Here is a 24,155-nt window from a genome sequence, read left to right as displayed (position 1 = left end):
GAAATCTTTGGGGACCAACCCAAATTGGCAGCAGGCGGAAGATGTGGCCTCAGTCAGACAGTCTAATCTGGCATCTGTTATTGCAGACAGAATCAGTGGGCCCATGGGGTTGCCAGGAGAGGAGAGATAGAGGTGTAATTGAGAGCAGCAGTTTAGATCTAATAGGAAAATTAGATGAGATAGGGCCTAAGTTTGGGTGAGTGTCCAAGACAATCGCCTGGAGCTGTCACAGTGAACGGGGGACTGTTGGAGTCAGAGCGCAAGTGCCGCATTTGTTGTGCCTTTTAAAAAGTGTAAATTGACAATATAGGTTACCTCATGACATAGATACTTGTAAAGTTTGCAAGTAGTGTTGGTTGTCACCCTGCTTCCCAATTAGAGTGACTTGATGCTGCATAGGCTAATATCTCTCTCTCTCTCTCTCTCTCTCTATATATATATATATGAAATGGAGAAGAAACACTTTCCATCAACAGATTTCACACACATTATGATTAAGGTCTAGAGCAAGCCTCTATTTCAGTGTTTGCTAACCCAACTCTTAAATATGCCCTGTCCTACACATTTTACTCTTACATGACCCAATTATCTGCTGCACGTGTTCCTGCTAGACACAGCTAAAGGAGTTGAAACAAAAATTTGTAGGACAGAGGTTTCATCATTGGGAAATGATTTCAATATCTTTATCTGATTTCCAGGCAACTCAACCACCCCATATGGACCCTGTCCTGTTTTATCGTTACACTGTAGTGATCTTCTTGTCCTTGGTGGCCTGTTTGATGGCGGCCTGCTCACAGATGATCTCCTTCAGCCTCTGCAGCCGGATGTTTTGGGTGCTCAGGTCTCCTACACCTGTCTGGCTGCGATGGAGTAAGGACAGGGCGTTGATGTACTCCAGCTCAGTGTAGCGAACACCCTGGTCCACCACCAAATTCAGCAGCTCATCTGCAGTGTTGTACAGCATTTCATAGTACTGCCTGAATGGAGAGATATGAGGAATGAGGAATGAAGTGAGAGAGAGAAAATGACAGGAGGTTATGTATGAAGAAAACGAAGGGAGGGAGAAACAGAGTAAAGGAAAGAATAGAAAATTGAGGGGAAGTGGGGGAGAAAAAGAGGGGAAAAAAGTTAATAACACTTTGTTTACCTCTGTTTTGCATTATTCCAGTGCAGAATCAAAAGGAGGAACAAAGGGAAAACACAAAAGCCAAACTAACTGCTGTTGTTGTCAAGCCCAATTTCCTTAAAAAGGACATCAAGGACCTCACCCTCACCAGGAGCGGAAGGTAGAGGGAAAAAATTCACTGGCTACAAACTACTGAGACACTTTAATGAAACACTGTTGACAGAGCCAAAAGAGGAGGGTGTGTATAGAATAAATAGCTTTTTAACCAGCACCTAATGCCACAATGGGCCATATAAAAAAGACATTGAAGTACATACTGATAAAGAAGGAGCACAAAGGGAGAATGAGTATTAGTGAATAACACACACACTTCACAGACAATATGCCAAATAGAAGCAAGGGCAGATGCTGTGCGTATTTGTTTTTATATTTGCTGTCTGTATTTATTTTTACTGAAATATTTAGAGGTAGACCTCCTGTGTATGTGAGCATACAATGTAATACTTTTTAGAATCAATTCACAGAGCAGCAGACAATATTTGGCCATTAATATGGATTCTACTAGGAAGGAAGGTAATTTGTCAAAAACACAATACACATTCCTGTGCAGAAACCACTGCTGGAGGCAGGTCAAATACCTTGGAGTGTGTGTGTGTGTGTGTGTGTGTGTGTGTGGTATTACGTTGGCCAGTCAACTATGCTCTCAAACACAAAAAGGACCAGCAAAATGCGGTCACACACTAGAGTATATTTCACCACTATCTGCCCCTGGCTACGGGACAAATCCCATTATCTAAAGATACACTAAATGTTACACTTCCATACAGCAGTTTTAGATAAAGTCAGAGCAAGAGGACAAGAGGTGAGCAACTCACAGCGTACAATGAGGTGTAGGTTTAAAATTATAAAACAAATTGTGGGAGAACATTTGAGAGTTTTTATTTTATTGTTCCTTAAGTACAAATCCCCTGTAATTTATTCTTACCTCAAGGTTCATTTAGCAGCTCTTCTGGATTTTTTTAGCATAACAAATGTTACCATTTTTTAATGCATTTCTCCTACTGTCTTAGGCAACTATTGGTTTCCATTCATTTCTGTACAATATTAAAATCAATGAGGTGACCCTCTGAAACTTGCTTGAGTCGTGTAATTCATCACGGTGAAGAGCAAGTCTGCGTTGCTTTTATTTTGTCAATATTAAATTTATGTTGCGTGGTAATTGAGTTCACTGATGTTCATGTAGTAGGGAAATGGATGGAGCGGTAAGAAAGAAAACAAAAATCTAATTTCTGAAACACAGGAGCATTGTTTGCAAAATGGTTAACCATGACATAAATAAATGTGATTTAAGGTAGACCGGCTAAAACATAGGGGGAAAAAAAGACACGGTTATGATGCTTCTCCTTCCTTTCATTTTGGTGCAAGATTTAACACTGAAGTTGTTTGGTACAGTGTGTCTACACAGCAGGTGTGTCACCTGCATTGTCGCCGTCTCGTGCGTCTGACAGAGAAGACACACTTCTATTTTAATCAATCCAGCTGTCTACAAGGGCTGTGTAAAGGCCTGAGTTTTACTTGTGATAAATTCACATGAATATTTTGCGTATTAATACACTTCTATTCTATTCACATCTATTGTCTTGCGTTTTACGCACACAAATTCGGTGATTGCTCAGCTAACGTGCTGCTCACGCTCACTTCAGAATCAGAATCAGAAGGAGCTTTATTGTCAAGTAGTGTTTTACACATACAAGGAATTTGCTTTGGTGTTAAGGTGCTATACGCAGACAGACATACAGCTGACATAAACAGATGTAGAAATATATAAATATGTAATAAACAAATGCAAGTTATATAAGAATAACAGAAGAATAGAGCCATGGCCATCCACCACATTACAAGAAGTGGAAATACATGTGTATTAATGAGCTTGTCTCTGTGTGACACTGTAAAAAACTCAGAAACAGTTGTAACTTTCAGGTAGAAGAAGCTTTCTTTCAAGTATAAACAGGCCACCTTGGCCAAGGGCAGATGCCAGTCACTCAACAGTAGTGGCTCCTGCTGGTTTGTGAGTGCAGCCATTCGGTGAAGAGAGATAGGTGTAGCTCTGACATTGTTAGGCTGAAGAAAGGCCTTGGAGGTGTTGTGGCTGAGAAAAGAAAATGTTAGGTCCAGCTGTTTTCAAATCTTTCTTTCTGTGACAGCAAAGAAAAAGAGTAATTTATAATTATGTCCATCAAAGCCTCGAGAGAGAGAGAGAGAGAGAGAGAGAGAGAGAGAGAGAGAGAGAGAGAGAGAGAGAGAGAGAGAGAGAGAGAGAGAGAGAGAGAGTTAAGCTCTCTATTGTGCCAGAGGTAGGTGAAAGTAAATAGATTCAAATCTTTAGTGATTTCTGATATGGCGCAGTAAAAAGGCACTTTGGAAAGAAAAGATATTTTTATCTCATTTATTTAACTCCTCCGCCCATCCAAGACCCATTCCCTTCTTGAGATGATCATTTTCGATGCTAACGAGGCGATAATGAGCACTCAGGGAGCTTCTGTTCCAAGGTGCTGTCATTTTGAACATTCAACAGTAGAAAAAGACCCGGAAAGACTAATGGATGGGTACAGTGAGTGAAATGGGGAGAGACAAAGAGAGGGGGCATTGCGCGGGGGGTGGGGGAGTGATGACTGAAGAGATGCGTGAGGAATAGAACTGAATAATATCTGTTTTTTGGCCTTCCCCTTACAAGTAATGTCCTTGGTCACTGAAGCATTTGCATTCTGTCTCACCTTCCATCTTGCTCTCAATTTCTCTCCAAGGTCTTGTTCATTTTTCCATCCCTGAGCTCATTCATGAAAAAGCTTGTCAATATTGATGAGGGTCACATTGGTTCACTCCTTAACCGGGGGCAAGACAGAAGAGAGGCAAAAAAAGCAGGAAAGAGATGGGTCCCGCTTGTGGTATTAATTTATAATGAAATGTGCTGTGTAATTTGTGTGTTTGTCCCTTCACAGCGGATACAGTGAACGTCTAAATGTTAGTGCCGCCGAATGTGTCTCTGTTTTGGATCGGTTTGTATCTGTACAGTTTGTGTTTCGGTGCTGGCACATCTAGCTCAGAAACACAGTGAGCACCGGCTTGAAAGCATCATTCCCTAGACCCAGCGATTACCTGCACGCTTGAGGCAAATCACCTCGTTACATGATCTAATGGGAAAACCAGATAACCAAAAAACAAAACACAAATTCCTTTTGCTGAGGGAAGAAGCTGTGGACAGAAGCCTTTCGTCTTTCAAATAACCATCCTGGGCTCTCAATGGGAAACAGCTTAGCCGAGGAAAGAAACTGTTAATTTTTTGTACAGGGCAATTAACAGAAGTAGAAACTGCACCTGACTACCTGAGACTGATTTATTCTTACTCTCTAAAGGAGCATAATTATGGCAAAAGTCTGTGCAGTAGATGTGTGGAATTTTTTATTTTATTTTATTTTTTAGTTCTTTAGTTATTTGATATGGTACGTGGGTCCAAAGACGTGCAGGTCTGGTGGATTGAAGAGTCTAAATTGCCTGTTGCTGTGGATGTTGAATGTGTCTGTCTGTATGTGTCAGCCCTGTGATAGATTGGCAATCTGTTCAAGGTGCATTTGCGTGTTACCCAGCGTGAGTTGGGACAGGTTGTGAGTATAGTGTATAAATAATGATGGATGGACACTTAAAACCTAAAAAAAAGTTACTGGTGCCAGTACAAATTACCTCCAAGTTCTTGTTGTTGAATTTGTGTAGACTGACTGACTGAAAGGGTTTTAAAGCTCAGCTCCCTGTTTCAATTAGGAAAGCCCTTCTGGTAGACTAGTAAGTTATGCACACCGTGGGAAATTAACAACAAACATCACTGCTGAAAAGTGAAATTATGACTGTGACCACTTTGACAGTCACCAAATTCTGTTTGGACATTTTTTATGCAGTCTAAAAAAACATGTCTGATTGAAAACAGTAAAAGTATCTGAAAAGCTTTGGAATCCATCTGTTGATGCAGCAGCCGGCAAGTGAAACAAACAAAAAAAACAACCTCATCAGTGCTAGAAAACTGGGCTTAACTACAGTATAATAGCAACTATAATTCACTTGGCACAAAAATCGCGCACAGGATTTGTTAAAAGCAGATCTACTGGTGCTCATTTATAACTGATGACTGGGTACTAAATCCACGGTTCAGCTTCTTGCTGTAGCATCTTATATCAAAACAGAAAAGCTGCATCCACAGGAAGACAGTGTGCTAGACTGTCAGCTGGTTATTGGTGTGTGTGTGTTTGTTTATGTGTGTGTGCGTGTGTCTGAGTCGTGAGGACAGCTGGCAATCTGGCCCCTGTTCAGTACAAAGGGGAGGGGGCTGTTTGAGAAAGAGAAAGTGTAAGGTGTGTAACTGTGTGTGTCTATCCATCGATGTGTCTGACTGATGTATGTTAGTGCGTGCTGAAAATGCTTTCAAACAGTTCATTACCCAAGCAGTTGGAAAGCCATTTGCCAAACAGGGTAAGGGCTGTTAATAAGATTAAAATCTCTCGGCACCCCACCATCAAGAAAGATCCCCCAGTGACACACACACACACACTCTTTTCATCCATTTTATATATAGCTAGTTAATGAAACCAGCTTTGTTTTTTCCCCCCACAAACCTAAATTGAATTGTTATTTTGATTGATTTCTTCCTTAAAGTCTTTCTTTATGTATGACCCACAAACACACACACACACACTAATTTGATCAATTTCCAGCACCAAGTCCCATCTTTAAGAGCACTGCTCTAGTAATCAGCCCATGTGTGCGTCAACATGCCTCCACGGTGCACTTTCTATTAAATTTTAATTAGCAGCCCCCCTCCCTTTCCTCGTATACAACGAATATTAAGTAAATTTATGATGCGTGGATGCAGCATAGGACAGACAGATATGTCAATGGCACAAGAGAGAGACACATGGAGGAAAAGAGGAATATAGAGAGGAAAAAAGACAACGACAGAGAGAAAAAAAGAGAGAGAGTGAAAGAAAAAAGCAAGAGAAAGACAAGAATCAGCACAATTCATTCCCCCTCATTTCCAGCGTGTACAATATTAAGGCCATTACAGGCTGCCTCTGTCAGCATGTTTGGAACAACACATTAGTAAGTGGGGGAGAGATGAGGTGAGGAAGGAGGAGGAAAAAGGATGAGAGACTCTGTGGATGAACCTCTCCATCAGCTGGAACTATGACTTGTTGCTGCAGTAACAGATACCGGGGCTGCTGGCACCGACAACAGGCCTTCTGAATTTCTTCCTCTCTTTCTTCCCTCTCTATAACAGTACGCTCACACCTAATTTGAAAATGCATCCGTTTCTCTCTTTTTCAGTCCTTTATCCATCTTAAAGTGATGTTTTTGACACCCCAGTTCTACATAACAGTTACTTACCTGTTTGGGGGTTTAAAGTTAACTTTGAAATCCTTCTGTTAGCTCTAAACCTCTATGTGATCACTCATTTTTAAATGTCAGTATAGCCGATCACACCACACAGGTCCTGTCATTAAGCTGGATGTTTATTTTGGACAGCTAATTTTGTGATCATTACATAGCAGTGCCTGGTTAACTGGTAGCATTTACGATCAAATCACTTTTTTATGCTGTTCAGTTGTTTGAAAACAGCAAAACAAAAATATTAGGGCTGGGAAAGTTAACGTGTTATTATTGCATTAATGCATTAATTAATTAATGCTCACTGGCTCTGAATACACATACAGTCAAAACATGGGTCACAGGAGGGGTGGGATGTTGATCAGCCTGCAAATCACCCACCAAAACAAGCAGTAGAAGGAGGCTTCGGCAGACTACGTTGGATGCAGCGTGTGGGAGAGGTAGATAAACAAAAGCAAGACCAATTAAAGATCAATTAAATACGATAGCGAAGTAGATAGCTACACAGTGCATGCTGATTAGTAAAACTCACAAACAGGGAGGATCAGTCTCTCTTCTATGGCATTTTTGCAGCGTGTCACGCACAAAAAGTTCAAGACAATTCAACTTCGGCAGCACGGCGGCGTGTGCTTCAGGCGAGCACAACCGTGACAGTTTCACGGGAACACACCCGCTTGTCGCTACACCTTGTGCTCAACCACTTCTCCTCACTTTAACAGGGACACTTGCTACTGAACATAGACTGTTTATGCTGCTCCCTGATAAAAGAAAAATGTTTCTGCTGATAACCCCCCCAGAAATGATCATGGCTTTGGACTCTGATGGTAACTTGTTTTAACAAGCTAGATAAAAGGTAATACAGGCAGTGGCAAATAGGTTTGGTTTTATATTTGATTTGATTATATTAATATTTAAGTTGAGATTTATAAGAAATATTTTATTGCTACTATGTAAAGGGAATACTGCTGGTAAAAAGCACCTTATTTGTTTGCAAACCACATGTTATTGCACTTTTGTGTACATAGCAGTACATTTAACTTAAAAGTGCGCAATACACTACTTTATAATTCATTATTAAATTTTGCACGATTAAATTTTTTAATCGTCTAGCACTAAAAAACATGTAAATGAGAACCACTACAGTACATGTCACAGAGAACAGCAGGGGACAGAATGCAGGTTTAACCAGCTGAGAACCAGAAAAACAGTTATTGTCTGTGATAAGAGCCTATCCTTTTCTTTGTGCGTTTTTCACTAGTAGGTCAAAAACATTCCGAGCCACGGCACCCCTTCATAGTTATTTTAAGCTTTCACTGTACATTCAATTTTACTTCTTCACATTTGTTTGAGCTCTGTTTACAGTAAAATCTTTCCATCACTGCTCTGACAGCAGCTGCAAAACACATGTGCCAGAAAGCGCGTTGCATGACTATGAAAACTGGTAACCGTGAACCATAAGCTGTGCTGACCAGTGTTGCGTAGCTGAAACATAACTCCACATTTCACAGCCTAATTTGGTGATTAAGATATTTATTCTTTCTTTTTGATATATATGCCTCATTTTTTTATGTGACGAAAAGTTGCCGTAGATTAAAAACCGGAATAAATCTTGCAGTACCTTAGACTCTGAAAGACGTATCTTTACAAAAAATGACACATTGATGTTTTTTTCATATGTAAATGGTGTTTTCAAAATTAGCCAGCTTGGTGCAGATGTATTATGAGACTATACATCCATCTACCTTTTTCTATCTCTCTCTAAAGTATCTCTTCCTCCCCTCCTTCTGTCTCTCTCTCCCTCCAAAGCAGTGCAATTGTCTCTCCTCTGGTAATGAGGAAAGGTCTGCAGAGACTGAAGCTTCATCAGCAAACACCAGTCCCAGCACGCTGCACCACGCACAACAAATACACACATACACACACACTATCACACTGGCTTCATCAGCAAAGACCAGCGTCATCAAGCTGCGAGGAGCACATACATAAACACACACACACACATCCACACACACACACACACACACACACACACACACACACACACACACAGTCTCATCATACTGCATCTTGCGCATGCACACAGAAAACAGGAGCAGAGGAAAGGATGGGCTGGAAGAAGAAAGGACAAGAGAGAATACAAATTCAGCAGAGACAGTGCAGGTGGTTGGACGGTAGCAATGAAAAAAAAGAAGACAGAGAGAAAAATGAAGAAAAAGGGACAGCGAGAGGAGGAAGAGAGAGATAAAGAGAGAGACACAAGGTGACAGGAAGGGAGACAGAAGCCGAGCAAAGTGACAGTGTACCGAAGCCAGGCCTAAATACAAACAGTTTTATCTGTTGACACCCACTACCTTCTGACACGGCCGTCACCTGTACTTATTACCACATTCTCTGCAGACACACCAGCCTGTCACCTCGACACACACACACTGGGGTTTAGGCACACACAAAAAAAACGATGCGCACACACTGGATCTTAGAGGCACGCAGAGGCTTGGGCGGCACCATTCGGGACACAAGGCTCTTCTACAATTCACAAAGGTACACCTGCACACTGTAGTAATTTCCAGCAGCAGACAGATGGGTGCGATGGGCTGAACTCCAGGGCATCTCTATAGTGAGCCTGTCAGACTGGTGTTTAGCCTAGCTACGGGCTAAGGGGTTTGCGAGTTAGCCAGGGATGTTATGACAGCCGTGCAACCTGCCTACACGGGTCACTGGGCAGCTCAGAGCACCACCGTATGTGTTTGTGTTAGTGATTGTGTGTTGTGAGTTTGTCATGTCTCAGTGTGCGTCTGGAAACACATACCCTGAATGCTGCTGCACCAGACATAGAAGATATTTACACAGACAAACAGGTACACATTTATTTACATTTACTATCGCTGTAGGGCATTCTTATGTACACACAATGTTGTGCAAAACACGTCTGTGGTGTGTATTGCCAGTGCTTTCAGAAGCTTTGTCTACTGGTGTGTTGCAGAAAAAAAAATGCTTATTCTAACAGAATGGTAATTTGAGACTGAATCCACTTGTCTGGATATTTGAATGCAGGCACGCACAAGTTATCTAATGACCCTTTGAGGATGCTTTGGCAACCAGGGGAAAGGGTTAAGTTCACCTGGTCTACAAAAGTAATGCATGATTAGCCAATCAACACAAAACTAATCAACAACTATTTAAATGTGTGCAGGGCAGAATGGAACTTAATGACAGGTAAAAGGAAGTAAAACAAAAAAGCAACATTAAAACAACTTTTTTTAACCGTTAAGCTTTAAGATCACTCGCTAACCAAGCTGTGCAGCAAACAATATGTTATAAAATTCATATCTAAGTGACAAATAATTATTCTGTTATTGCTATTTGCCAAACAAAATAAGTCCAAAATTTCTCCATAGGCTGGAGTGGACTGTTGCCAGGCAACACTAAGTTTTCGAAGGTTTTGTTGATTTGTTTTCTTGAAAACTATTGTTGCTTCTGGAGTTTTCAAGATAAGAGCACAAACAACATCACCTTTATCTCATCTCTGCTTCTGTCAAGAAACCAGAAATCAGCATAAAGAGAGAGCAACAGAGAGAGAGAGAGAGAAAGGTGGACACATAGGACAATGAGAGGAGATCAATGGAGTGACAAGGCTGAAGGTGCAGTCAATACACACACACACACACACACACACACACACACACAGATGTGACATTGCAGTGAATAGGTCAGAGTCCCTGAACTGTTTCTGAACAGATGGTCTGTGTGCGTCCACTTGTGTGCCAGTGTTTAGGTGCGTGTTTGACCTTGACCCATGAGCTGATATAGCTGCCAAACTTCTGACTGAGAGACAGGAGACCGCCATAGGACATTTCCAACACACAAACACACACGCGTGCGTATTAACACCCTGTGCAACCTTAACAATAGACTTACTGCAGGTTTACACAGTATTATACAGTATAGAAACATGGATTCAGCCACAAAGTGGCACTGTTTGCCCATTCTTCTTCACAATCTACTTGTGAGAGGAGAGAGAGTGTGTGTATGTGTCTTCATGAGTTCTGCAGTGCTGGTTACCGGGCCTCTCCTTAGTTTTAACTCAGATCAATGGTTATTACTGTGCCCTTGTCCAAGTCTTTCTCGTCTCTCCCTTTCCCATACTAGCACACAGATGCAGAAAAACAGCCAAAACACACACACAGAAACACTAACATGCAAACACACACAGAAACATAAAAGTGCAAGTGTACACAGGCAAGCATCTGCAGCCTTTTTTCAAAAGCAGGCATCCTGCTGTGAACACTTCCTCTCCTCATTTCACTCTTGTTTCTCCAGAGGCGGAAGTAAAATGCTGATGAATAATCTGCTTTTAGCCTCTCTTCTTCAGATGTCGTTTTAACTGCTGATTCCGGTTGGCTAATATTAGTTTTCTCAACTATTATATGTCTAGAAAATGCTACATATACACTATGTGTGTTTGTAACTTTACTTAGTCAATCAGAGGGGTTTGTTGCTTTTAATGTTTGAAACAAGAGAAATTCTTTATTTTTGTGGTACTGGACCACTTAATTAAAAAGGCATGATATGTTGGGATCTGAAGCACACATTACACAATCATTTCTTTCTTTCTGTTTTTTTTATTATTATTATTTATTTTTTTACAATTTTCCATTCAACAAACTCATATATCCCCAGCCAAATAGAATATAAGTAGATTAGAACAAAGATAAGAACCTCAGATTTATGGTCGTAAATTTAATCGACAGTAAACATAACAATCTGCAAGAGCAATTTTAGGGGACACAAATAATACAGCCAATATTGTACGTGAGTGTGTATGTGTACACAGAGGAAAGGTTCATAGTTCACCAAGCAGTCATATTATAATCATTAAAGAGGTAGTATTATGTTCATTTTCAGGTTCAAAATCCTATTTAGGGGTCGTACCAGAAGAGCTTTACATAAAAAACCCCCCACCATATTTCTTTCATACTGCACATTGCTGTAGCTCCTCTTTTCACCCTGTGTTGAATGCTTTGTTTTAGCTATGGAGTGATACATCTTGTCTCTAAATGATCTTTGTTGGGAGTTGCACATGCGCAGTTCCTAGTTAAGAACTATTAGCCATTCAGAAGCAGAGAAGTGCGAGTCAGCGAGTAGCCCGTAAACAGCTTTGATTCAGCTGTAGGCTTCATGTTGCCGACCAGCTTGGCAACATGGACTGGAGCAAGAGGGGCAAAAAATTTCAGGTTTTATGGGTCTCGCACATGGGTGTGACAAAATGGCTTGGCAGGACCCCCTACAGAGTAGCCCCCGGCCAAAGTTTCCCCTATGTGTACGAAATTTCTGTGGTACATGTAACATATCCAGACGTACAAAAAAGCCTCTTGGAGAGATGCCAAGCCCAACAGGAAGTCGGCCATTTATAATTTTATGGTAATTTTTGGACGATTTACACCCTGCGTATTGCCTCCTAGGGATGTAGTCCGACCGACTTCAGATTTTTGCTGTGCAGTCTAAACCCACTGACGATTAAAAGTTGTACAAACAGTAAGTTTTCGTGGAACGGCGTACCCGTGGTGTGGCGTCCAAATTTGATGATTCGCCATAAAACAGGAAGTTGTTGCTTCAGTCTACATTCTCACATCTGCACCAAATTTAGAATGTATCATAAGAGTTTCGCCCTGAACACAGCCACATGCCAACATTCACCTATAGTCATAGCGGCACCTGCTGGCAACAGGAAGTGACCTTCAACAAAGCATCCCCACAGACATTTCACAACATTTCTGTGGCACATGTATCATGTCCAGACGTACCAAAAAAACTCTTGGAGCGATGCCCTAAACTGAACAGGAAGTTGGCCATTTTCAATTAAATGTTCATTTTTGGATGATTTACACATTCCATACTTGTGATGTGATGAAGCACTACTTGTAGGTTGGCTATATCTACTTCAAAACTATTTCAGAAAACCATTAACACATTGATGATGTCATGTTGTAAAGCGTGTGAGTTTTCCTTCGACGGCGAGCCCGTGGCGGGCAGCGAAGTTCCATGCTTCACCATGAAACTGGAAGTTCTCACTACTTCACTGGACATGCTAAATGTGTACCAAAATTTACGTGCTGCCCCGCGCCCAACACATCTACATGCCAATATTCAGCTATAGTCATAGCGACAAGTGCTCTGTAGCACCACAAATGGGACACAGGAAGTGACGTTTAACACCTTCTAGCAGCGTCCGAAGCGCGAAGCAATTTCACAGCTGCACTGGCTCCAGAATCTGCAAAGCGACCGCCTCACACCTTGACACACTACATGTGCGAGGGCCTGCCCAACGCTGCTTGCAGCTTTAACATTATTTAATTATAATTTTAGGGGCAGGAAAAAACCCTCAGATTGGGTAGGTCCTGACCCCTCCGACACACCGGCGATTTCCTCCTATGCTCAGATTTTATGACCAACTTTTGGTAAGCTTTTTGTTAAGCCACAAGTGCATCTTTTTTATCTTATTCTCATCATCGTACTTTTTCCACACAGTCCATATAGTCACTTTCCCCTCGCAGGTGTGAGCTACATAGCACACTTTATGAATATTCATGTCCTAAACATAAATTTGGTGATTTCAAAATGTTGATTGGCTTGGCTGAGTGTGTATGGGCGAGAGCAAGGGATAGATATTACATGCGTGTATGTGACCGTGTGTGTGTGTTTTTGTGTATGTGGGTGCTTGCAAGAGTGTCTTGGAGCCGGAGGCCGGCCAATCCAAAAATCCATGAATGTGTAAACAATGTGCCCTGCAATTCCCAATCAACACCTCCACACCACCCACGCCTCGTAATCAGAGAGAGTGGGAGAAAGAGAGAAAAGACAGAAAAGCCATCACTGGCATTTCTCCATAATCAAAGTTGACAGAGGGCAGAAATAACATGCTAAACAATGGTCCTCCGCATCCAGTACACATCAGGTCATTTCAGTTTTTTTTTTTCCTGGAGGGAAACTAGGGTTTGCAATTCGCAGCATATTTTAAATGTCCAAACACGCACAGCAAATAGACACCCATCCACTCACAAGATATGACTCGCTCATAAAGATTCGTGAAGAGCCGTGAAAAGCAGCTGATTTCCCCTGTAACACAACATAGCAGACATGGGTAAACACGTTCTACAATAACAAATATTAAGACTGCGAAGGTTAGAAGAGGTGCGTTACAACAGATGGTTGAGATGCTGCCTTAAAAAAAAATAAAGTAGAAGAAACAAAAAAATGACAAACAATCACTTTGTCTGTTCATTGTTTTCAAAAACTGAATGTCGGCTTTCAGCAGGTCTTTATAGTCAAAACCTTTATCAGGTCATGTAAGCAGGGATGTCACAGCCAAAACTTGCTTTTAGAACAATTTAAAGTTTATTTATTTTTAACATAGAAAGTGTTCTACTTTGTTCGCTTCTTCTACTCAATAATTTTAGTAAGTGAGGAAAAAGAAAAAGCAAGACAAAGAAAGAAAAAGAAAGAGCAGTCTTTTCAGTAATATTTGAAAATCAAGCTGATGAAGTTTTTCTCCCAGTACTTGTACCATATTTCAACTTCTTCCTTTTCTTACCTTCCTCAGCCTGTACCTTTCTCGCTTTCATCTCTCACTCTGCTGTATTTTATCTGCTATCCATGCTGTCGTCTCCCAGTCAATTCAATGCCTTTTCCTGTGAACAATGTCTTTTCTATACTTTCTTTCACTTAGTTTTTCAATTTTCCTCCCCCTAAGCCCTCCCTTCTTTCTCCATCTTTTTCCATCACCCTGTCTCTTTCACACTATCTCCTGTCAAGGACACAAGCTTCTGAAAGAGAAAAAAAATTATATGAATACTACTTCTCTTTCTGTCTTCTTCTGTCTTTCTACCCTCCTGCTCCCTCCTGCTTCCCCCCCCCACAAAGATATTCGAACGCTGATTTCCCCCATGCCTGTCACGGCTGGATGGCACTGGGCAACAGCAGGTTACTCACAAAATATAAACGTCTGAATAAGAAATAAACAGCCAGCGTGCGCACACAGACACACGGTGTGGTTGACAATCTGTCTGACCATCTGTCTGCCTTGTGCATTGACATAGTCTGAACTTGAGGACACTGTGCACGTCTGTGTTTGTCTGTGCAGGTGTATAGTACTATTGTACCAGTATATCAACTGATTTAAACTGGAATGCTCATCATCAGCCAGGAAAGTGTTTCTGATTTGATGGGTTCATAATAGAGTTCCATTTTATATTTAGAAATATTTCACTAATTTTCCCCTGCAGGTATCAAAATTACAGTGATTGTAGAACAGATTCCAAAATATGTGAATATTATGAATATGTGTTAATATTACTATTTCTAAGATTATCATCTTGGGTTTCAAGGGAAAGACTCCTGTGTTATCAGAGGCTGTATCACCATGACAACAGCAAAACTCAAGGGAAAAACCAGCAAGTACCAAATAAAGTATTGGCAAGAAAGTGGCATGACAATTTAGCGACACAGGCTATCAGCACTAAATATATTCTGCCAGCTTCTTAAGTCCAATGTTATAATGGTCCTTTACAAACCCATGAAAACTGATACAAGGAAAAGGTTTCTGGTTGAGATGTATTCCTTGTTTGAACCGAAACAACTGCACTGAGGCTAATCGTGTGAAAACATGAAAAGACTCTTACCTGGCAAAGTCGAGGTCAGCCTCCCTGGACATGGTGATGTTGGTGAGGTTTTGTTGGAGGACAAAGATGTTCCTGCACATCTTCTTGATGCCAGACTCGCTGATCCTCTTAAAGTACTGGGCCCCGTTGATGAGAATACAGGAGATCAGATGACCCAGACCTAGTGAGAGGGTAAGGGAAGAGAAGAAGGAGAAGATGACAAAGAGAAAAAATGACTGACAGATCAGCACAGAGAAGAATCAAAGAATACAAAAATAAGTAAAGAATAAAGCAATAATATTTTGTCAACATTTTAACCTTGGATTAGATACTTAAGCTCTGTGAATCCAAATGAAAAACATGAACTTCTGCTTTTAGAAAGATAGGTAAACGGTCCTTCTTGGGCAGCTGCTTATACTTCACCCCAGGTCCTTGCTGACCTTCAAAGATGTACTGGAACTTGTGCTGCTGCAGGGCGGCCCCCATGGCCTCCTCTATGGCTGAGATATCCTTGTTCAGTTTCACCACCAGTGGGTCGTAGTCCATGCTCTCCACATTAGCCACAATGGCATAATTGCCTTGCTTAGTCAGGGGGATCAGGTAATGGAAACAATGCACCCTGGATCGAGACACGGGACGGAAGTACAGGCAAGGGAAAGAAAAGAGAAAGTGGAAAATTAGATGCTGAAGACTGTTTGTATGTTTTTGTTCTCTTTCCCTTTCAGGTCTTGTCATTAAACGTACGCCTGCTGATTTTGCTAAAATGCCCAATAGTGCCCCACAAACTCACAGTTCCCTATTGATGTGTTGAAATCAACTGTGACGTATGATGAGTTTCAAAACACTACAGGGTACGAGAAGAAAGAGAAATGAAAGCAGTAAAGAGGTAAGTGTGTCTGAGATGTTTTATTCTCTGTCCATAGTTAGAAGGTCAACATTAGTGGGCGCTGAGTGTTCTCATATCTCCGGCCCTGCTAATATGTATACCTACTCTAACACCTACAATTTAAACAGAAATCATTATGTTTAAAGTACTCATAAAATATCCACTTCCTCAACTACCATTACATCACTGCTGGATATAAAAAGGTATAAAAAGACTTAAACATCTAGTAAATTTAAAACCTGCCACCTATTAAAATAATCTTTCACTTCAGGTCTTCACTTGTATTAAAATGCAAAAGATAGGATTTCTGTAAGTTTCCTTCATACTATGGGGTCCCTCGTGTCCAAAAAACAATAGGAAATTGTTGGAGAATCAAAAGCATTTAATTACATTTGTCAGCGAAGCTCATCTTCGTATGTTTACACCTAGAATACTGTATTTTTGATGTTTCAGATTTAATTTTATCTAGATTTTATCTGAGATACTTTAATGAAGACGGTGGTGCAAACACAGATTTGTGCTCTTGGCCAATTGTGGGTTAAGAACCTTGCTCAAGGGTTTTTCCTATTCACTTTTCTCGGCCAGAATTTTCTTGGCTGGTACAATTAATCATTTTTAGAAGCAAAACAATCCTATCTCTGCTTTGTCCATGTTAACATTTTCCGCCCATGGTAACCATAAATCTAATATTAGTTTCAGGACTGTAATGGTTAGAGGAGGTGAATTTTAACCTCTCCTTTAACAATGTGCTACTTCTCTCTGTCCTTTTAAACACCTACATCTTAGTCTGAGGTGATTAAGAAGCAGAGAAGGCTCATTTCTGTCTAGACTTAGGAAGTCAATACTCTCATAATGCCATAATCACAGTGGCCTCAGCAGAAAGGTATAAAATGATATGGGTGAATGTCTCATTCCCCTTAAGGCAAAGCCAACAACTACACCACATTTCTAATGCCTCGGTCCCACTTTCATCTCTCTCTATTCAATCATTACTAGCACTTAGCTACTGTATCTCCCTTCTTTAACCACAACCATCACTTTAACCCCCACACTCATTTCTCGCCCATCTCTTCCCCACCTCCCGTCTTGCTCTCTTCCTCATGGCTTCATTTAGCTGGTACCACTATCAGGGGAAATTCGCTTGATGGGGAGAGTCAATGGAGTGTAGCATATAGCTAGACATCAGCCTCAGGGAGGGTTTTCTACTGAAATCATAAACAATATTGCATAAGCTACACAATAGTCTACAGGGAAAGAGTGGTACATGGAGGGATGGAAAGAAGGGGAGAGGGATGATGGAGGACTATTAGTGGTTGTGGGGGGAGAAAGTATATGGAGTGGTAAATTAACTTGGACATTGACATTCAAAGCACATACTCAAGAAATGGTATAAATTCCTAAACTTGTGCATTTAAGGTAGAAGTATGATATCACTGTTCATTTCTGTCCATATGATTTAACGACATGTTCACTGAGCTTGTGTGATATATAATCTTGATAAATGGGTGTAAATGATTTAAAGCCATACTGTAACAATCTGTGTTTCATTCAGCTAAGAAGTGGCACAAATGACTAATATCAATGCACTGATTCAAGAGACATGCTTTAAGATTTAGATGTGGGCTTACATAGGAAACGGTGGGTGCAGTTGTTTTGTTGAACACTGCTACTGTGTGCTGACCTTAAAGCGTTCGGTTGGAAAGATATAATTTCCCTATCAAATAATGTGTGTAATTGTAATCCTAACTGTATAATCTTCCAACACTTCTTTAGACTGTTGACTTTTAGGGAAACAAACCATCTCTCTGATATAATTATTTATTTTGACCGGATAATTAGAACTGCATTATAAAAAAAAATCTATTTCTAGTTCATGACACTGATGCAAACAGTGTTTTAATAAATAAATGCAAAACTCCTGATCATTTATAGTCTTAACTTTGACTTTGAATAATTCAAAATGGTTCTGCCGAGAATCTGAGACCATCTGTCACCTTAAGGAGTAACAGGAGCACGGTAAGATGAATGTAACAATACCATATAAAACCCCTGTGTGTGTTTTCTAGTCTGCAATTTCTGTGACTTTCTCTTTTCTGCATACCTGACCTCCAGGTGCAATGCCAGGAGACAGCGGTCTGCAATGTCCTGAAAGCCCCTGGACAGGTCACTCAGGGTCTGAAGAATGTGCTCCCTGCTCCGTTCGCTCTCACCGACCAACTGGCTGTCTGCTGAGCATGGAGACACATCTGGGAGGACAGAATAGATGGGGAGACACATAAAGACACCATTATGACACAGTATTACTGAGCAGAGGAATTGGTAGTGAGTAGACGGACCATCCTTTAACTAGGGGAACTAGGATGACATTTCAGTGTCTGGATCCTGCTGAAGAGTGATTGAGCAAGCTACTGAAAGCCCTACTAGCTACAGAGGTGTTGCTCTATAGTTGACTCTGACCCCCACAAATGTGTCATACCACCTTCTTATCATTACAGGTAATTACTGTGACCTGTCTGTGCCCACGCACACTGTACTGTACTCCAAGGTAAAATGCATGTATGTCATTTCATGAGACCTTCACCATGTTCTTGTACTTTCTTCACGCCACTTGTGCTGAGACAGCAGGAGCAAGTGTCACTGTGCTGCACTGTAAACCACACAAAAGACCTATGTGTATGTGTGTGTGAAAAGAGAGAGGAAGCACGAGAGCATGATGAGTGTATATAAATTCCGCCCGGTGTAGATCAATGGCCATAAATTAGCAAGGGGAGGAAAGGGAGAGAAATTGGCCCCGTCACTCATATGTAAGTCTATTTGGTCAATGAGGCGAGTGTGTGTGTGTGTGTGTGTGTGTGTGTGTGTGTGTGTGTGTGTGTGTGTGTGTGTGTGAAGAGTGACTGTTGAGCAGGCGAATGCAGAGGTCCACGATCGATGTGATGCAGTCAAAGCCAGCTCCCCAGTTACTCTTCCTGCCCTTCCGAAGGTCACACATGCATGAATGCAGACACACACGCGGCTAGGGACAGTGTGGCGGCAAGCCTAAACGAATGCCGAAATAATGCTTCTCTCTTTATGACTTTAATTTTTGACTAATGTTCCCCAAAAAGATAGGTAGGAGGTATTTCACTCCAAAGTTGCTGCTTTAATTATTTATTATTATTTGATTTATTTAACGCTTTACTATAGTAAGCCCAACCATATAGATTTGACCTGACCTAAACAGATCTAAAAATAATTTATATTTTTGTACATTTTTTATTTATTTATATAAGTTAGCTTATAAATGCAATGCGATTTTGTAGCTAACTGAGGTTTTGAATGCATCAGAGCTTTCAAGCTGACTGCCAAACACTACATGGCCTGTTATAGTAGTAAACCAGGGGATCCACCGATTTTTAAAACATAAGAGTTAGAGATACTCCAAGACGAGGGCAGAGGCAGAACTGTGTTCAGAAAAAAACTTCCAGAACACCAAGACTGTCTGCTGCCATAAAACATGGATACATTTGCTGGATAAAGAGCAAAAAAGTTCTCTGTCAAAGCAAAGAGGCCAAGTCCATAACAATATGGGACTACAAGAAGACTTCATATTTCATATCTACTGAAGATCCTACACCAAATGTTTGGTTTTATGTCACTTAAAATGTCTTGGCTATAATGACAAACCTGAACTGCTTACTTTCCACATTAACTGAACAGTGCTGTGTATGAGCATTTAACATCATGTGATTAATTCCAACATCTAACTGATCTTACGAAGCCTCCCGGTTGGTCAGACTCGACACCTGAGACAAAGCTGGAGACAACATTACGAAAAAGACATTGATCTACGGACGATATAGAAAGAAATATTGAAATAACTGACAAAAGTAAATACTGGGCATTTTACTTAAAAGAGCATTTGCTATGAGCAATAGTCTTAAAGCTTCTAAGGAACATAAGTTGTTTACATGAGATTGAGAGCTTCAAGTGTTGCATATTTGTTGATTTTACAAGTAGTGAAGGCCTGTGACATCTGAGGTTTTTGAAGCTTAATTGATCTACTTGATTTATAAGCTGGTACACTTGGTATTTATTAGCTTTCCTGTCACCAAACTGTTCCTGATTTTTCAGTTTTTAAGTAAAACTGAAAGCTTGAAACTGCAACAAGTCTCTGTCCTTCCTGGATTAGAAGGCGTTTACCGAATAACAGTAATGCATAATCCTTCAGATAAATGATAACACAATAATAACTTAAAAATAATAACTAAGATCAGCACCTTATTGTACATGTATGTTTACGAAATCTAAATGTTATGAAACTCATTAAATCAAAGTAGTTCTTTGCTGCCTTACATAGTGAGTGCTTGGGTGCACACTTTGTATGTGCTGGTGAATGTGTGCTTCTGGTTCCATTACAGTTACTTTTAAATGAACCCCTGATAATAATGAGAGGCTATTGGCTTAGGCAAACAGCAGTGAGGTATGTGCCACAACCATCCAATCAACAAAGCAAACACACTTGAGGGTGTGAGGTATTATCAGTTTGACAGCTGCTCTTATGGCCTTGTGTGTCTGACATATAGAGATAAAGGCCGGATATTGTATTTCTTATTAAAGTGTGTATAAAATGTGATGTGTGGGGCTGTTTATGTAGAAGGGCTAAGTGTATGTACTGCATGTATAAACTCACTTGCTAATTAACTGTCTTCTTGAGTAAACCTCTTGATAATGTGTGTGGGAGGACAATGCAGTGCAGAGTCATTTGCAGCAGTTACAGGTAGTTTATATTCTAACAGGGTGCTTCACATCCACGTTCTGCATTGGAGAGCCGGACTCTGGCTGAAATCAACAATCAAACAAATATTCAGTCAGACTTCAGATAAATGTGCTGAAACGTCGACTGTTTGCCAAAAATGTCTGTGAAAACTTTGGTCAGGAAAGTTTTACTTCAGGTTTTTATAACAATTATTGAAAAATAAGTTCATGGTTTTCCAGTATCAAAACACTTCTCAGTCCACAAAGTTGTAAGTAAACCACAAATTATTAGCCTTCCTCCTCTTTTTAATCAGTTTCATTGTTACCACAGCTAGAACCACTTCCACTGTGAGGTCTAAGATAATTAGGGGGTAGGGTGGCTAACATTTTAGGCTTCTAATCAGTCTTTATTTTTGTTTATTTGACGATTTCACATTAACCCAGTGCGGAATCAAACGAAGACAGGCTTAACTCAACAGACTTTATGTGTTTGGTTTATTTTTTAGAAAAAAGTCAATCAACCGTCATCAGTGCTATTGTATCATTTCCATATGATACCTAAACTAGTGACTGCCTCTTTCACCATCAGAAAACAGAGAGCCCAGGATTAAATCTTTAGTTCGGCAATATCAATATTAATCCAGCTAAATGAGACACAGGAACAACAAACAAGATTGGTCTTAACAGAAAAAATCCACAGTGATTTCTCAAGGGAGTGGAGCATAATGACATTAATTGACTTCATTTGATTGTATTTAGCAGCTGTTGTTTACTTTCCTTGGTCATCTTCTCAGATCATTAATAAAAGGCAGCACTGAAACATTTTACTGCCACGCAAACTTAAAGACACAGTTACAAAAATATGACCTATACAGCTGAGCAACCTGAATGCTGCATTAAATGATCCGTGACATTATTGATGTCTATTGGTACCAAAGATATTGTAACATAAAGAAGTGTTTTGGTGCAGCCAGAAGTGCGCTGACAGATTATATGGCTATAAAACTGTCCCTGTGTGTTATCCATAAAGTCTTAGTTAAAGCACCTGACAAAAGGTGCATGTATATTTTTGCGGTATACACTATTTTGCCCTCAGTGTGTCTGATTTCTTCTCTTAGCTTGTGGTTGTGTGTTATGTGTGAGAGTGAGAGCATTTCACTTGCTCTGCCTGTGGGAGTGTTTTCCCTCCAAGTGTGTGTGTATGCGCACATGGGCGCGTGTGTGAAAGTGACTCGAAGGCTTCTGTTTCCTCTCATGTGCATTACACTCACTCACTTTGGCAGCAGAAAGGGGAAAAAAGGGCTCGCTGTGGCACACACTGCTGGAGGTCTCTCCAGGGGGTATCCGTGAAACACCCACACATACACACACCCAAAAATCACACACGCAAACGCACACAGAAACACAGATTCCTGCCGCACCCCAGCCTGCACTGCTTTGATGATGTGAGGGAGGCGTCGCAGCATGGCGGGCACCATTAGAGTGAGGGACAGACGGGCAAAAGGAGACGACTCATTGGTCCTGACTGACAACTTTCATGCTCTCTTTTTTCTCTTTCTGCCGATTAAATGTGAGGATATGTATGTGTGTGTTGTGTATGTATTTATGCGCTCATGTGTAGACATGCCTGTATGTGTGTGTGTGTGTGTGTGTGTGTGCGATGTGCTTATCCAATTATTTTCGAATCCCATCTAAGAGAAACGTCTGTTGCTTGCCATCTGCAGAAGATGAGAGTAGTAGACATTAAGGGAGAAGATCAGTGATGGAATTCACATACTTACACACATACAGCAGACGTAGATGCATACACAAACACAGACAGTTCATATTAACACAAACCCAATCTTGCACTCTTTGACCTGTCTGCCATAAAGGGGATAAATTATACATAAAGAAGCAAGAAAACAATATGACTTGACATCTTCTGTGGCACTGAAAAATACAGCTGCTAAACATTTGATACGAATCCTGATCTGTTTTGTTTAAACACGCCCTTCCCCTCAACAGAAAAGAGGAATGAAGAGAAAATGGAGAAAGATAAGCAAAGGACAGTATCCTGCAGGGGTGGAGTGATGAATGATTCATAAATGACTGACTGAGTAAGAGAGGAGGCGAGTTGTTAATTATTTTGCTGCCTCTGGTAGAGGATGAACATCTGCACATGGGGATCTGAACGTCTGTCCAGAGAAAGCAAAAGTGAGGGGGAAAGAGAGTGATAAAAATGGAGAATGAGATTTAAAGATTTTGATATCTGAAGCAAGCAAATTGCTCAATGGTGACTTATAATAAGAAAAAATCTAAATATGCTAGTGTTGTAATGTTGGACAGAAACTTGATATGAAACCGGAATGGATGAAACAAAAGATACCATTTTAAATACTGAAAAAACAATACCATCATCTTCCAATGCAACTAGTCCCCCAGGCCTCTGCAGTGAATAAGAATGTGTTTTAGTCAACTTCCCTTGCTAAATGGAGTCAAGAATATACAATCATTGCTAAAGGGAAAAGACCTACATTCACCATAGTCAAGGTTAGAAAAGTGTATTTCATAAGCCCACTGAAGAGTAAAGGAAGTTATTCCCACGACGAGAGCACATGGTTATTGTCCAGAAACCCTGCAGCACAGATTAAAGGCTTGTTTCTATGCACCTAATGATAACCAGGCCTCCTACATGAACATACACATTTTTACACAAGCATATAAAAGTGTTGTTAAGCAGCAAAAAGTCTGCAAAAAAAAAAAAATCCACTAAGACAGCCCTTCACACCATTCATGATCTCCTTTTTGCAAGTTCATGTTCAGTACACATAAATCCAAAAAGGCTGCCAGGGGCAAATATTATTAAAAATGTCTAAAATTCATACATATACACACACAGCAGTCAACAAAAAATGGTTGTCATTCTGACATTGCGCCTCAGGCATCTCTGTGTATGTGTGTCAGGTAAATATTGTCAGAGTGGATTAAAAGTCCAGTACTGTGACAGCATGGGTGATAAGACCCTTTCTGCAGCCACCTTTCTCAGCCAATCACCATCAGTGGTCTGTCTGCACGCACATATGCACACAAAGGCTCGCATACTCTTTAGACATCCCAACAATCTGACACACACAGACATCCATACAGAGATGCAAACACACGCATGATAGAGTTAAAGGGGTCCAAAAATTAGCAAGACACCCCCAATAAAGGAGTGGTTCTGCAGGTGGTGACCACAGACCACTTCTCAGTTCCTATGCTTCCTGGCTGATGTTTTGGTCACTTTTGAATGCTGGCGGTGCTTTCACTCTAGTGGTAGCATGAGACGGAGTCTACA

General features: G+C 40.7%; 1 protein-coding gene across 1 annotated transcript in view; it reads right to left on the bottom strand.

The window, feature by feature from the left end:
• Positions 1-653: 653 nt before the first annotated feature.
• Positions 654-24,155, bottom strand: part of exoc4 (exocyst complex component 4) — a 119,184-nt gene continuing 95,682 nt past the window's right edge. Inside the window, exons 17-20 of the mRNA XM_046071819.1 lie at positions 18,201-18,345; positions 15,654-15,832; positions 15,235-15,394; positions 654-977 (exon numbers count right to left, since the gene is read on the bottom strand). Coding sequence (XP_045927775.1) covers positions 740-977; positions 15,235-15,394; positions 15,654-15,832; positions 18,201-18,345 — 722 coding nt within the window. The 3' untranslated portion in view covers positions 654-739. The remainder of the gene's footprint in view (positions 978-15,234; positions 15,395-15,653; positions 15,833-18,200; positions 18,346-24,155) is intronic.

The sequence above is a fragment of the Micropterus dolomieu genome, linkage group LG16 (assembly GCF_021292245.1).
Source record: "Micropterus dolomieu isolate WLL.071019.BEF.003 ecotype Adirondacks linkage group LG16, ASM2129224v1, whole genome shotgun sequence".
In the NCBI taxonomy this organism is placed as follows: Eukaryota; Metazoa; Chordata; class Actinopteri; order Centrarchiformes; family Centrarchidae; genus Micropterus; species Micropterus dolomieu.
Note: the sequence above shows the minus strand (reverse complement) of the source record. Positions and strands in the feature narration are given on the sequence as shown.